Source organism: Berghia stephanieae, chromosome 2 (genome assembly GCF_034508935.2).
Source record: "Berghia stephanieae isolate SIO BIC M18660-M18661 chromosome 2, UCSD_Bste_1.3, whole genome shotgun sequence".
Classification (NCBI taxonomy): Eukaryota; Metazoa; Mollusca; class Gastropoda; order Nudibranchia; family Aeolidiidae; genus Berghia; species Berghia stephanieae.
In genome coordinates, this window is record NC_088361.1 from 82656198 (window position 1) to 82671197 (window position 15000).

The window sequence follows — 15000 nt, forward strand, 5'->3', positions numbered from 1 at the left end:
CTGTGTCGTTACATTTTTCTCGTTGAACTGATGGTTCTTATGGTATTTTGTTAACCAATTAACTTTCTACCTCTAGTAAAACATGCTATTCAAAATTTGGCCAGAAAACTCTTCCTTCACATATTGATCGATTTAAAGGACCCATATGAGGTCCCAGGTTTGAGAGATTTTGACAAAAGAATTCATTTAAATCGATCGATATTTGAAGGACCAGTTATCTGGCCAAATTTTTGAATTCATGTTGTTTCAGAGTTTTACTGGTTAACACAATGAATATTAAAAGGAAAAAAAAGATGTCTTATGCAAATTATCAGTAGATGTATATATATCGTGTCCCCATCATAGCATGTTGCTATACACAAAATGCCATTTTATTAATGCATGGCATGGAACGAAATCCACCAAGACATTCCTGGGGTCGACAAAATAAAATTACTTCTGACCACTATATTATTATGATATAATAGCGCAGTATCCACTAAGCACGCTCTAAAGGCTTTACAATGGGTCCCTTGCCAACAGCAACAAGTAGGACGATATATAACCTCCTGGTCACCATGAGAGAGCAATATGGAAAGGGAAAGAGATAAGAGATAAAAGACACAGTGAGTGACCTCTCTTTCCACCATGGGAGGTCAGAAGACCCTATCCGGGGAAAAATAAAGAAACAGGAAAGATGAGATTCGACGTGGAACACAACAGTCAGCTGGAGAAGCACAATCCCCCCCCCCCACCCCCTTCCCCATCTTAAAGAATTCAATAATGAAAAATTGAACACGTGAATCTTTAAATTCAAATCTAAGAACACAATGTTGAGTTCTCAATTTTCATACAGCATTCATACTCGTGTACATCAACAGTAAAATTTTGGTTGGATTGCAAATATGGATAACAATACAACATTGTCAGACCAATATCTTTCATGATGAATGCATCTGTATAATAATATTTACAATGCAAGTATTCATTAAATTCATTTCTTAATTTAGTTAAGAAGAAGGAAGAAGAACAAGAAGAAGAACAACAACAACAAGAACAACAAGAACGAAAAGAACAAGAAAAGGAAGAAAAAGAAGAAAAAAAAGAATAAGATGAGGGAGAGCGAGAAGGAGAGGGATGGGAAGAGGAGGGGGAAAATGTAAAAGAAGAATAAAAATGAAGAAGAAGAAGAAGAAGAAGAAGAAGAAGAAGAAGAAGAAGAAGAAGAAGAAGAAGAAGAAGAAGAAGAAGAAGAAGAAGAAGGAGGAGGAGGAGGGGGACGAGTGGTCATAAAATCTATACAACACTAAAAAAAAATGTTTAGAAATTTGATAAAGGTGATATCTCTATGTTATAAATTAGGCAATCATCATTATAACATACAAAATGAGGTGAATGGATATCAAAATCATATTGGTGAACCTTTTCCTCAAAACAGTTTAGGGTAAATTTGGCTGGTATGGAAAAGTGTGAAAGAAAGGAGAGAAAAAGTTTAAAATTTTGAAAATGACAAATTCATTTTATCTTTAGCAGAAGTGCACATTACGTTACTACTGCATTTGTAATTTCAGGATTTGAGCTTTCACTCTTTTCACTTAATATCTAACTTTGGATTCAGTCACATGAAAATGTGTCATCTCAAATTAATCAAACCACAAATATGGTTTCTTCTATAATACATCATAATTTCAAAACGTTTGAAAGGACAAAACTGTATTCCTTTTAGCAGAAGTGTTTATCATTTCACAACTGCATTAATTATTTTTACAACACGCCTTTTCACTCTCACCACTTCAGCCATAAAAATATCTTAGCTTTAGAATAAGTCACACTAAACCGTGTGATAATATCAAATTTAACAAACCAAGAATGTGATTCAAAAATTAAACATTTTCTCTGAGTGGTCTGAGCCGATATAATTGAGAATTATGAAAGTTTTGAGTGGCAGGTCACCCGACAGTATGGAAATAAAATTGGATCAATTGTAAAAAGACAATATAAAATACAGCCCCACAAGTATATGTGGATGTTCTATATACAATGAGATTACATATGTATGTCATAAATACATTATTATAAACACTCATCAAAACTATATACAATGTCATTAATACCACGATTTAAAAATCTATATTAGAAAGTGGTAGCATCTTATAATTTATGCGAGCAATAAACATTTAATGGTTATTACAAATCATTAGAACATGTTGGTGATTTCATTAAAAGATGCCAAATAAAATGCCATATCCAATTACAATGAATTTCATTTTGTTTAAACCCTATTCCGAACGGCATATTTTACACCTGATTCCCACCGGCTGGGTGCATTGCACCCGGTAACAATTAAATAAGAAAAAAACGGCTGGGGGCATTGCACCCGGTGATTCAATGACAAGATTTAGGCACTGGCAACTATAAGAAAGTGTGTCTAATTGATTGGCAGATATCTAAATCAATCAAAAGTGGTCCCCTTTATGATAAGAGTTATGTCCCCTAAGTTACCATCCACTTTCACGTTCATTCTTCCTTTTTCAAGCATGTGCTCTCTTGTTGTTCTCTATCTTTGACCATTAATTCTCAGCATGAAAATGCGGTTCTGAGGTCTTGTTGGTATGTTTCTCACTATCAGATTGGAAGGTCCTGGGTTTGAGCCTCTCTCTGCGCATACTTGAATCCTTGGAAAAGGCTCTTTACTCACGTTATCTCACTGTACCCAGGTGTAAAATGAGCACCTGGCCGTTAACAGCATTGTCTCTGTCGCAGAAATTTGTAATGTCGCTGAACAGGTGTCATGTCTAGCTCTACATGTTACATGTTGCTATTGGTCAGAGATCCTTCGTAAAGCACTTTCAGCATGTTTAGTTGATATTGCGCTATATAAAAGAATGTTAATCAGATATTTGTTACAAGTAGCTAGACCCGTTCCGTGGACCCTGTACATTTATTCAGTACATGTCATCAAAGCCTGACTAACAAGGATTAAAGATACATGTTATCTGGATTTGTGAGACTACGACAAGTTATCACCTGAGAGATTTCATTAATTGATGAAAGGAACCACATTCACAAGGGTGGATACAAATGATTCTGTGATTCTGTGGCTGCGACAATGTCAAGAACTTGACAATTTTCTTGACACATGGCGGAATTTATCATGCGACAAATTGTTCACCAAATAACAATAGCGACAGATCTTCTGAATAGAAAATTGTCAATTGTTGGCACAGCTCGATGAAACGCTTGCTCCCTCCCACCTTCCAAAGAAAGAAGGAACTGGGACTTTTGGAATCTAAGTTTCTTTTCCGCTGAGGAATCACACTGGTTTCTTTCTAGGGTAAACGATACAAGAACACAGTGCTGCCGAGTTCAATGCACAATGACTGCATGAGATTGTCGCAAACCAGAGATTGTGCACACTTACAATCAAACAAAAGATGGGGGTGGCCACAATGGACCAGGAGGCACATTTCACATTCCCTCTACTATTTTCAAGCATGTGCTCTCTTGTTCTCTATTTCTGACCATTAATTTAAAAGTCAGCATGAAAATGCGGCTCTGAGGCACATTCCTTCTAAACCAAACAGGAAACAAACAAGCAAAAAATAATTTTAAAAAATAACAATTGGTGAAGTTGCCAGAATTACTTGCAGGGTGATTTGGAACCATTTTTTGTCCAAGGATCGATATAGCAATGTCAAAAATCGTCAAGAGTTCCTGATCCAAACTACCGAAGAACCTGTCTTTGAGTAAGTCAAACAGAAGGCAGCAAACAGGACACTGAACCTGACATATAGTCAGAACATATACAATACTGTTGAAAGTTTGACGAAGGTGTTCTGTCAACCAGAAAAGAAAACCACGACCACACCATCAAAGAACAAAACGAGGAACACTTGCCACCCTAAAACATACAAAACAGAAAAAGATGTAGTATCTGACCTTCATACAAAGACTGGAAGATAGGAACACAGTGTTCAAAGTGTTATATACACGTCTGCAAAGAATATTTGTCTGTCTTGTGTGTGAAATGCTTTAAAGAGTGATAGTGAAAGTTATTTCCTTATCGCAGGTTATTAATGTCAAAGTTATATTTTTACTCAAAATCTTGTGAAACTGATATATTTTCCCTTTGAAATAATATATTTTTCACTTTAAATATAATACGTTTTCATAACTTATTGTATTTGAACTATATCTCATCAATCTGTTTGTAATGCTGTTATGCATCCCTCATTTTTTCTATGTTAAAGTATACGGGTGCATTGCACCCAGCCAGTTTTTTTCCTCTTATTTTGTTACCGGGTGCATTGCTCACAGCCATGGTCAAAATTTTGTCCCTGAATAAAATTTTACGTTCTTTGACAATAATTCATATAATTTGCATATGTATTTATAACCACTATGGAAACGCTCATTCTGAATTTTAAGGAAAAAAATTGATTCTGGGCTAAAATATTTAAATTTGTTTGGTCGCTCCGGGTGCATTGCACCCAGCCGTTCGGAATAGGGTTGAATTCCATGTTTGACTTTGCTTAATTCAACATTGGATTATATATTTAAACAAGTAAAAAAAAAACAAAACAACTTTTGGCCCAATTCCTTACAGAAATGATATATTTCTTCCTTGGCAATGAGCAAATAAAGGCACAGTCCAACTGGCAATAAATATTACTTCTAGAAAAAGAAGAAGAAGAAGGAGAAGAAGAAGAAGAAGAAGAAGAAGAAGAAGAAGAAGAAGAACAACAACAGCAAGAAAACAATTTGAAAGTCTAGTCTTTTGCACCACATATGGGACTGTGTTAATTGTCCTTAAATTCAATATAGCTAGCTAGCTATACATTTTATATAATGTCTTAACACTCTCCTTACCAACCATTTACGGTTGTTATTTGATTTATTGAAATTGAATAATTTGAAAATACAAATCAGCATTGTATTGTCCTTATTGATTTTACCTTTGATCAAACGGCAAAAGTCGAATTTTGTTACTTCATTTATTGTAAAACAGTTGAGCACAGAGATTACCAGCTGATATGTTTAAAAATGAATACGATTGTTCTGATCGTAATAGTTACATTTTGCTCGTTGAACTGATGGTTCCTATGGTATTTTGTTAACCAATTAACTTTCTACCTCTAGTAAAACATGCTTTTAAAAATTTGGCCAGAAAACTCTTCCTTCACATATTGATCGATTTAAAGGACCCATGTGAGGTCCCAGGTTTGAGAGTTTTTGCCAAAAGAAATCATTTAAATTGATCGATATTTGAAGGACCAGTTTTCTGGCCCAATTTTTGTTTGTTTGTTGCTTTAGGTCTCTTCCAACACAATTGAGGTTATATGAGAGACCGCTGAAACAAAAAAACAAGCAATCTAACAAAAATAGTACTAATGTAAATCAAAATCATAACCTAAAGATATCATAAGCTAAATTATAAATAACCAAGAACAAACAGGCAGAGGATTTACAGAAAAAAAAATATCCCCTGTCAAAAATACAATCACAAACCAAAGAAGCAGGATAGGCTAGTAAAGAGAAGAAGAAACGACATCACTATCGGATCGTACACCCATGCGAACATCATAGGTATATGATTCAAGGGTGATGCTCCCATCCAACCACCCGCTGGCCCAATTTTTGAATTCATGGTTTTTTTCAGAGTTTTACTGGTTAACACAATGAATATTAAAGGAAAAAAAAAGATATCTTATGCAAATTATCAGTAGATGTATACACCATCATATCGTGTCCCTATCATAGCTACATAATGCTACTCACAAGATTAATGCATGGCATAGAACGAAATCCACCAAGACATTCCTGGGGTCGACAAAATAAAATTACTTCTGACCACTATATTATACTATAATAGCGCAGTATCCACTAAGCACACTCTAATGGATTTATAATGGGTCACTTGCCAACAGCAACAAGTAGGACGATATATAACGCCGGTTAGGCATTAATACAATTATTTCGGACAAAAACAACGTTGTTAAGAGCCATGTACTCATTGTACACCTGAGTGCGGTGAGAATTCAACTATACGCCGCTCAGAGTAGGAATCGAGCCCTGTGCCTTCCAATCTGAAGACCACCAAGCCAACCATCCAAAACTAATAATGATAGGACCACACAACAATAACAGTGAGATGATTAAAAATGGAATAAAATATCTCTTTAAAAGGGTACTATACATTTGACAGTCTCCCTCCCAGCTAAAGATTTCGGACATAACCAGGGAAAAAAAACACCAAGCAATCTCAATCCAGAAAAAGGGTTTCATGGCGCTTGCAAAACATTTAGGTTATATCAGCGCCAGTAATTAAAAAAAAAAGGAAAGAAATGGGATAGTGAAAAAATTAAAGTATCCAAGAAATTCCAAAAGCATACCATCAATGTACCTAAAAGTCACATTCAAGTGTTTAAAAGATATTTTCAACACAAAAATGTAACGATCAGTCCATAAAAGAGAGAGGATTTACAATGAAAATCCTTGCATACTTTTGACTAGTTCCCTCTCAACCAAGGATTCCGGAAAGGATCAGGTCAGAACCAAGTGAACCCAATCCAAGACAAAGGCAAAGACAGAAAGCAACTCATAAAACATATGTATAGGGGGATAGAAGACACAGCAAATGACCTGTTCACCATGAGAGAGCAACATGGAAAGGGAAAGAGATAAGAGATAAAAGACACAGTGAGTGACCTCTCTTTCCACCATGGGAGGTCAGAAGACCCCATCCGGGGAAAAATAAAGAAATAGGAAAGATGAGAACGGACGTGGAACACAACAGTCAGCTGGAGAAGCACAATTCTCCTCCTCCCCCCCCTTTCCCCATCCTAAAGAATTCAAGAATGAAAAATTGAACACGTGAATCTTTAAATTCAAATCTAAGAATACAATGTTGAGTTCTCAATTTTAATACAGCATCCATACTCATGTACATCAATAGTATGAAAAATGGCAACAATAAACGAAGGCAAATTAAAAAGTTGACAAAGATTCAATAATTGTTTTTTGATTTTAAGGGTTTTACGGCGCTTGCAACAGATTCAATAAAGATCCGGATAAGAATCCTCATTTTGCTATTATTTAAAAAAGCCATACCTATATTTATCAAGCCATAAGTGGGTAGCTAAGTCATATTCAAATTGGCAAAAAGTACATTGTAATATAGCAAGCAAACTACTCTCATCAACATACAGAAAAACCTGCAGAAATGGGAATTAATTTGGATTCCAAAGGCGATTCACGCTTCAAATTAGGGAATAAATTAAAATTGAGTTCTTTTACTTCAGGAAGTGATGTTGAATTCGATTTAAACTGATTTAGGTAATAATCTGATAGTGATGTTGAATTTGATTTAAACTGATTTATGTAATAATCTGATAATTGGATTTATTAACAAGTGATACAAAATTATGGCGAAAGAAAGATCTTTCTTTTGTTTGCGGGAGTTAAGCTCTAAAAAAATCAATGAGATAACATATTTGTCACAAACACAATTAGACGTCTATAAACACATATTTACATATCACGAATTAAAATTTTATGTAAGAGTGAGGCAGTTATTCTATAATTTCTATGTGTAATAACCATTTAGATGGTGCCAAAAAATATAACAAAAGACAGAAAAAGAAATGTTCGAAATATTGAGAGTGGTGATTTCTTAAAAAGATGCCTAACATAATGCCACATCTTACTGCAGTATAATTTTAATTTTCAAAAATACAATATATGACTAGAGCAATATTTGCAACATCAAATGTTAATGTCTAAATTTTGGCACTACTTTGCATGCTTATATTTCTGTCTTGGCAATAAATAATCCAATCACTGATGTATATTACTACTACTTAAACATGCTATTAGAGAAAGAAGAAAAGAAAGAAGAAGAAGAAATTATATAGGAAGAGCAGGTAGAGAGGATGGAGGAGTGAAGATGAGGAGAAAGAGGAAGAAAGAAGAAGAAGATAATAAGAAGAGAAGAGAAGGAGAAGAAGAAGAAGAAGAGAAGAAGAAGAAGAAAGAAGAAAGAAGAAGAAGGAAGAGAAGAAGAAGAAGAAGAAGAAGAAGAAGAAGAAGAAGAAGAAGAAGAAGAAGAAGAGAGAAGAGAAGAAGAAGAGAAGAAGAAGAAGAAGAGAAGAAGAAGAAGAAGAAGAGAAGAAGAAGAAGAAGAAAGAAGAGAGAAGAAGAGAAGGAAAGAAAGAAGAAGAAGAAGAAGAAGAAGAAAGAAGAAGAAGAAGAAGAAGAAGAGAAGAAGAAGAAGAAGAAGAAGAAGAAGAGAGAAGAAGAAGAAGAAAGAAGAGAAGAAGGGAGGAGAGGAGAGGAGAAGGAAGAAGAGAGAGAAGAAGAAGAAGAAGAAGAAGAAGAAGAAGAAGAAGAAGAAGAAGAAGAAGAAGAAGAAGAAGAAGAAGAAGAAGAAGAACAATAACAACAACAACAAGAAAAAGAATAAGATGAGGGAGGGGGAGGTGGAGAAGGATGGGAAGAGGAAGAGATGGGAAAGAATGTAAAATAAAAACAAAGAAGAAGAAGAATAAAAACAAAGAAGAAGAAGAACAACAACAAAGATAAGAACAAAAAGAACAAGACAAGTAAGAAAAAGAAGAAAAAAAGAATAAGATGAGGGAGGGGGAGGAGGATAAGGATGGGAAGAGGAGGAGGAAATGTAAAAGAAGAATAAAAATGAAGAAGAAGAAGAAGAAGAAGAAGAAGAAGAAGAAGAAGAAGAAGAAGAAGAAGAAGAAGGAGGAGGAGGAGGAGGAGGAAGATGGGGAGGAGGAGGGGGACAAGTGGTCATAAAATTTATACAACACTAAAAAAAAAAGTTTAGAAATTTGATAAAGGTGATATCTCTATGTTATAAATTAGGCAATCATCATTATAACATACACAATGAGGTGAATGGATATCAAAATCATATTGGTGAACCTTTTCCTCAAAACAGTTTAGGGTAGATTTGGCTGGTATGGAAAAGTGTGAAAGAAAGGAGAGAAAAAAGTTTAACATTTTGAAAATGACAAATTCATTTTATCTTTAGCAGAAATGCACATTACGTTACTACTGCATTTGTAATTTCAGGATATGAACTTTCACTCTTTTCACTTAACTAGTAAAAAGGCCGCAATTTCGCGGGGAAAGAACTATTTTCATTCGATATTGCCAGAATCATTTTCTTGATTAGCTTGATTACGATTAGATGCACATCTTAATCGATGTGCTTCTCGTTGCTGCCATGCTTTATTCGGCATGATTTTAGTTTATCAGTCAGTAGATATCAATATCAATAAGTCGCAAGTCTTTACCACGCTTTACTTGGGAGTGCTTTACACTACCTTCAGTACTTCACAAATTAAAATGTCGGCTGAGAATCAATACAATGGTCAAATTAGGAAATTTTAAACTTTCACAAATCTCTCAAGGTTTGTTCTAGAGTTTTTAAAACGCTTTTATATGATGACAAATTGAATAAATAAACGCCTGACAAAAGATCAACGGTGAAAATGCAAATTGAATGAATACTGGGGAAGTAGGAGCTTTCGGAATGTCTCCCCTTTACTTAACTTATGTGAAGTCAAATGAAAATCTGAAGCGGACGTGAATCAAGTCCCCAAATCTGTCTACTTTTGGTTTGTTCGGGCTAGAAGCTAGACAGAACCAATTGACAGTTTGCCGAAACGTTAACTAAATATTTCCCAGGGCAATAATTATCACATTGATGGCATAAAAACGACAGTAATATCAGCAGTAATATTAGTTGATGTTGTCAATCGGTGAAACTTGTTTAAAATTTCTGTAAATCTGAATACCGTCATGTGATCAAGTGAATTATATCACTATGAGTGCCATGATTTGCTGAAAAATGCCAATCTGACAGTTCCTAGCAAATACATACATATAAACATACACGCAATGAGAACACACTACTACATAACAACACTGATCACCGCTAAATCAACACAACGGAAGTAAGGACTCTACTGGACAGATTGAGTTGAAGGTGTGGCCATGAGATGTTAATGTCTTCGGTAAATTTTTTTATGATATCTGTTTGACTTAACGAACTTTCAAACTGACTTTAAACTATAAAAGGAAATCAAGTTATCTGTTTATCTATCTGTAAAAAAAAACATTTCTATTTTTCAAATCTTTCAGTAGAGTTGTACGCCGTATCAATTTTTTTTATTGACCCAAATAAGCACAATGTTCTCCACAAGGCTATATTTTTTTAAAGAAAGGATATCTAACTTTGGATTCAGTCACATGAAAATGTGTCATCTCCAATTAATGAAAACCACAAAAAATATGGTTTCTTCTATAATACAACATAATTTCAAAACGTTGGAAAGGACAAAACTGTATTCCTTTTAGCAGAAGTGTTTATCATTTCACAACTGCATTAATTATTTTTACAACAAGCTTCCTGACAACTGAAGGCATCCACCCAGACCATGCAGAGTACATTCATGGAAAGAATGGGACTGCTGCCCAAATGATGCCATTCAGGAACCCAAAGAAGAACTGCCAAGCGGAGTAAATCTCCCCAGGAAAGATTGGTTGACACTGAACCGGGCAAGGTCTAAAGTGGGGAAGACCAAAACAACCTTACAAAATTGGGGACTTTCATCAGATTGCCGATGTCAATGTGGACACACGGCTCAAAACATGGACCACATCCTTCACGAGTGCGAACTTGGACCACATATCAGTGATATGGACCTGAGAGGCTGCACCCTGAAGCCATCCAATGGATCCACCACTGGCGCGACACGATATGATGATGATGATGATGATCTCCAATTAATCAAACCACAAAAAAATATGGTTTCTTCTATAATACATCATAATTTCAAAACGTTGGAAAGGACAAAACTGTATTCCTTTTAGCAGAATTGTTTATCATTTCACAACTGCATTAATTATTTTTACAACACGCGTTTTCACTCTCACCACTTCAGCCATAAAAATATCTTAACTTTAGAATTAGTCACACTAAATTGTGTGACAATATCAAATTTAACAAGCTAAGAATGTGATTCAAAAATTAAACATTTTCTCTGAGTGGTCTGAGCCGATATAATTGAGAAGTATGAAAGTTTTGAGTGGCAGGTCACCAGACAGTATGGAAATAAAATTGGATCAATTGTAAAAAGACAATATAAAATACAGCCCCACAAGTATATGTGGATTTTCTATATACAATGAGATTACATATGTATGTCATAAATACATTATTATAAACACTCATCAAAACTATATACAATGTCATTAAATATCACGATTTAAAAATCTATGTTAGAAAGTGGTAGCATCTTATAATTTATGCGAGCAATAAACATTTAATGGTTATTACAAATCATTAGAACATGTTGGTGATTTCTTTAAAAGATGCCAAATAAAATGCCATATCCAATTACAATGAATTTCATTTTGTTTAAATTCCATATATGACTTTGCTTAATTCAACATCGTATTATATATTTAAACAAGTAAAAAAGATAAAAATACTTTTGGCCCATTTCCTTACAGAAATGATATATTTCTTCCTTGGCAAGGAGCAAATAAACGCACAGTCCAACTGGCAATATATGTTACTTCTAAACTACTCTATTTTACCAATTAATGATTGGGCGACTGAGATGTTCATTATTTGAAGAAAAAAGGAAGGTAAACTACATGTTGAATTCAAATAAAAAGAACAAAATACTTGCTTATTTATATAATGACTACTTGGCCATGACATCATATATTCGAAAACAATGGATCTTTTTGTTTCTAATCCTTAACTTATTCAAGCTAAATTCTAGATCCCACTTGTCATATAGCTAATATTGTTTTGGCGTGAAAAGTGTGAATATACATTCTCTCTCTCTCTCTCTCTCTCTCTCTCTCTCTCTCTCTCTCTCTCTCTCTCTCTCTCTCTCTCTCTCTCTCTCTCTCTCTGATGTTTATTTAGTAATAATGGCTGGCTGAGAAATTTATCGTTTGAAAATTGATGGATCAAAAAAAATATTAGAAGATCAAATCTATATATGAGAATATATTTTTACAATGATAATGTAAATAACGGATTTGTGTAAAATTGTTGAGCTTGTAATTTCTTTCTCAGATAAAAGAATATAATTTTTATATTAACAATAATTTCTTCTCTAAGCATTAAGTATTAACATTATACAAAAATATTTCAATATTAAATAAATGAAGTATCTATTCCTTTTGTGAATCGCTTATGTCATATTTGCACAACTGCCATAAAGTATAAAACAAATTCAAAATTACATTCCATTGAAACTCAACATATATGATATGATTATACAGCACGAGATAATAAAACATGTACAAGAACATGATGATATTGTGATGTAATTTTGTGTGAATAAGATATCAAACTGTATAATGATAGGAGAAATGAATGGTAGATGCATTATTATTAAAGCGCAACGTTGATGAGACGATTTCACTATATGTATGACAAAGCCTATCCAACCACAAGATAATTGTAAAACATATTCAAACATAAAACATTAAATTGACACTAATTTTATAAAAGAAATAGAATAAACATTTTCAAAAAAAGTGAATTTTCTATTAATGTAAGGAAATGCCAACAAAAAATACGAAATACCTGAATTTCAGTTTCTGTATATAATGATAACAAAAGCATTCTTGAACCTGTTATTTTAAAACAAAATGTAACATATTTTCTCAACCTGTGCATTCTAACTAAATACTAAAATATAAAATTATCAAATTACTAAGGCTGACTGAGAAATTTATAATTTGAATAACGATGAATATGAAATAAATTAAAACCATGTTTTATAAAACTTAAGGTACTATTAATATTTTGTAATAAGTGCATCACTCTTACCTTTTTTTTAAAGAAAAACTATTATTACTTTTGTATCATTGCTAATAAATCAAAAGTGTATAGGCATCGCGCAATTAAAAGGGTATTAGAATATATCTATAGAATGATATGTTAAGCGATCTGTGTAATGTTTAAACAGAGAGGTTTCTAGAAACAAATCAGTTCTTTAAGTAGTAAGCATTTACATGTACAGAAAAAATATACTCAAGCTAATCAATATGAAATAAATGAATTATTCTGTTTTTAAAAAGCTACTGTTATATTTTCATAAATGATGTTAAAGTATTAAATGAGTTTGAAATTACATTCCAATAAAACCAGATATTGATATGACTTTAAAATATTAGACAATAAAACTTATAGGCAATGAATGATACATGAATAAGAGATTAAAATAAGGTAAACTGAATATTGGATGAAATGAAAGTACATTTATCAAAACTTTATACAAAATGAAAGCTATTTTATACAGTACATGAGTCATTAACATTAAAATGGCCATTGAAAATTCTGAGACAGGAAAAAAATTTCTTTTAATTTTGATGAAATTCTTTAAGTGCTTGAGTGTATAATATAGGCTTGACAAAAATTGGAAGGGCGCGATGAAAGGAGCAATGGTGATAAGAGTCACCATTGATGGTGAAAGAGGCAATGGTGATAAGAGTCACCATTGATGGTGAAAGAGTCAATGGTGATAAGAGTCACCATTGATGGTGAAAGAGGCAATGGTGATAAGAGTCACCATTGATGGTGAAAGAGGCAATGGTGATAAGAGTCACCATTGCTGGTGAAAGAGGCAATGGTGATAAGAGTCACCATTGATAGTGAAAGAGGCAATGGTGATGAGAGTCACCATTGATGGTGAAAGTGGCAATGGTGATAAGAGTCACCATTGATGGCTTGACTTGCTTGACTTGCTTGCCTTGCAAGGTGGCAGGGACGATAAAGCCACTTTAAATGATCATGGCGTTCTAAGAGTAATTTTCAGGGTCAGATCGGCAGAGATTGCACCAGCAGAGCTCAAGATGAAGAAAGTATTGTTGATATAAAAGTGATGGCAGGGATGTAGAAGATGGAAGCAGCAGCAGTGACAATGATGGTGAAAATGGCAAGGCAGGTGACGTGATGATGGAAATCACTCCGGCAGGGCTATGGTGGTGAAGATGATGATGATGGGAGGCGATTCTGATGGTAATGGTTGTGTTGGGAGGTGATAGCTTTGGAAGGGATGATGGGAAGTAATGGTAGAGTCATAGGGGTTGTGATAGAAGAGACCATGATGTGAGGTTAGTGGTAATAGGTGAAAGCCATGGCTTGGCGAAAATGATAGAAGCAGGTTCAACAATAAAGATCCAGTAAATGGCACAGTTCCAAACCCAGGGTCAAGGTGACCCATCCAGAAAGAGTCAAACAAATCACATCCCTATCCCCGTCTTCAAGACAATTGTAAATCAACATTCTGCCCAAACACATTCGGGCTTCCTGTAGGCCTCCAGTCCGCCTACTGCACTTGGGTATGGACATGAAACACAAACAAATACACCCCCACCGGTAGAAGCACACTTATCTGTATTTCAAATCCATGCGAATGCCAACCACAATCATCTTGTCAACAAAGAACACGAATGTAACTCACCCGGCCCTAACCAGTTGGAATCAACTCAAACCCAAGTCCAGAACCACACCACCACCTTCACTTTATCACTGAATCTACCTCCAGCATCCTCATCCTCCCCACAACTTCCACCCACCACCACCTTCCTCGACGAACACAATCTCTACATCACAATCACTACAACCCACCAATACCACCATCATCACGTCCTCCACCATTACCTCCCTTCACAACCATTGCCATCATCATCACTTCCCATCATCATCCCTTCACCACCACAACCCTCCCATCATGATTTCCATCATCCCGTCACCCAACAATGCCACCTTCACCAACAATGTCACTATTGTTGCTCCACCATCTACATCCCCATCATCACCTCGCCACCGACAACTCCTCCAACATCTTGATCACTGCCATTACAATCCCGGGGCCCTCCAATATAACCCATCCCATTACTCCGCTGAATACCACAATCATCCTCCATGACCTCATCATCCCTGCTGGCCACCGCCCCTACCGCCCACAT

At 34.9% G+C, this 15000-nt stretch overlaps 1 protein-coding gene and 1 long non-coding RNA gene across 3 annotated transcripts in view; both read right to left on the reverse strand.

The window, feature by feature from the left end:
• LOC144964029 (uncharacterized) overlaps positions 1-4300 on the reverse strand; it is a 25992-nt gene extending 21692 nt beyond the window's left edge. The window contains exons 1-2 of the mRNA XM_078897975.1: positions 4295-4300; positions 3737-3880 (exon numbers count right to left, since the gene is read on the reverse strand). Coding sequence (XP_078754101.1) covers positions 3737-3880; positions 4295-4300 — 150 coding nt within the window. The remainder of the gene's footprint in view (positions 1-3736; positions 3881-4294) is intronic.
• Positions 4301-14856: 10556 nt separating this feature from the next.
• Positions 14857-15000, reverse strand: part of LOC144963755 (uncharacterized) — a 7450-nt gene continuing 7306 nt past the window's right edge. For both annotated transcript variants that reach the window (XR_013643697.1, XR_013643698.1), the window contains one exon: positions 14857-15000. This exon is cut by the window's right edge and continues 41 nt beyond it. This is a non-coding gene — a long non-coding RNA (uncharacterized LOC144963755).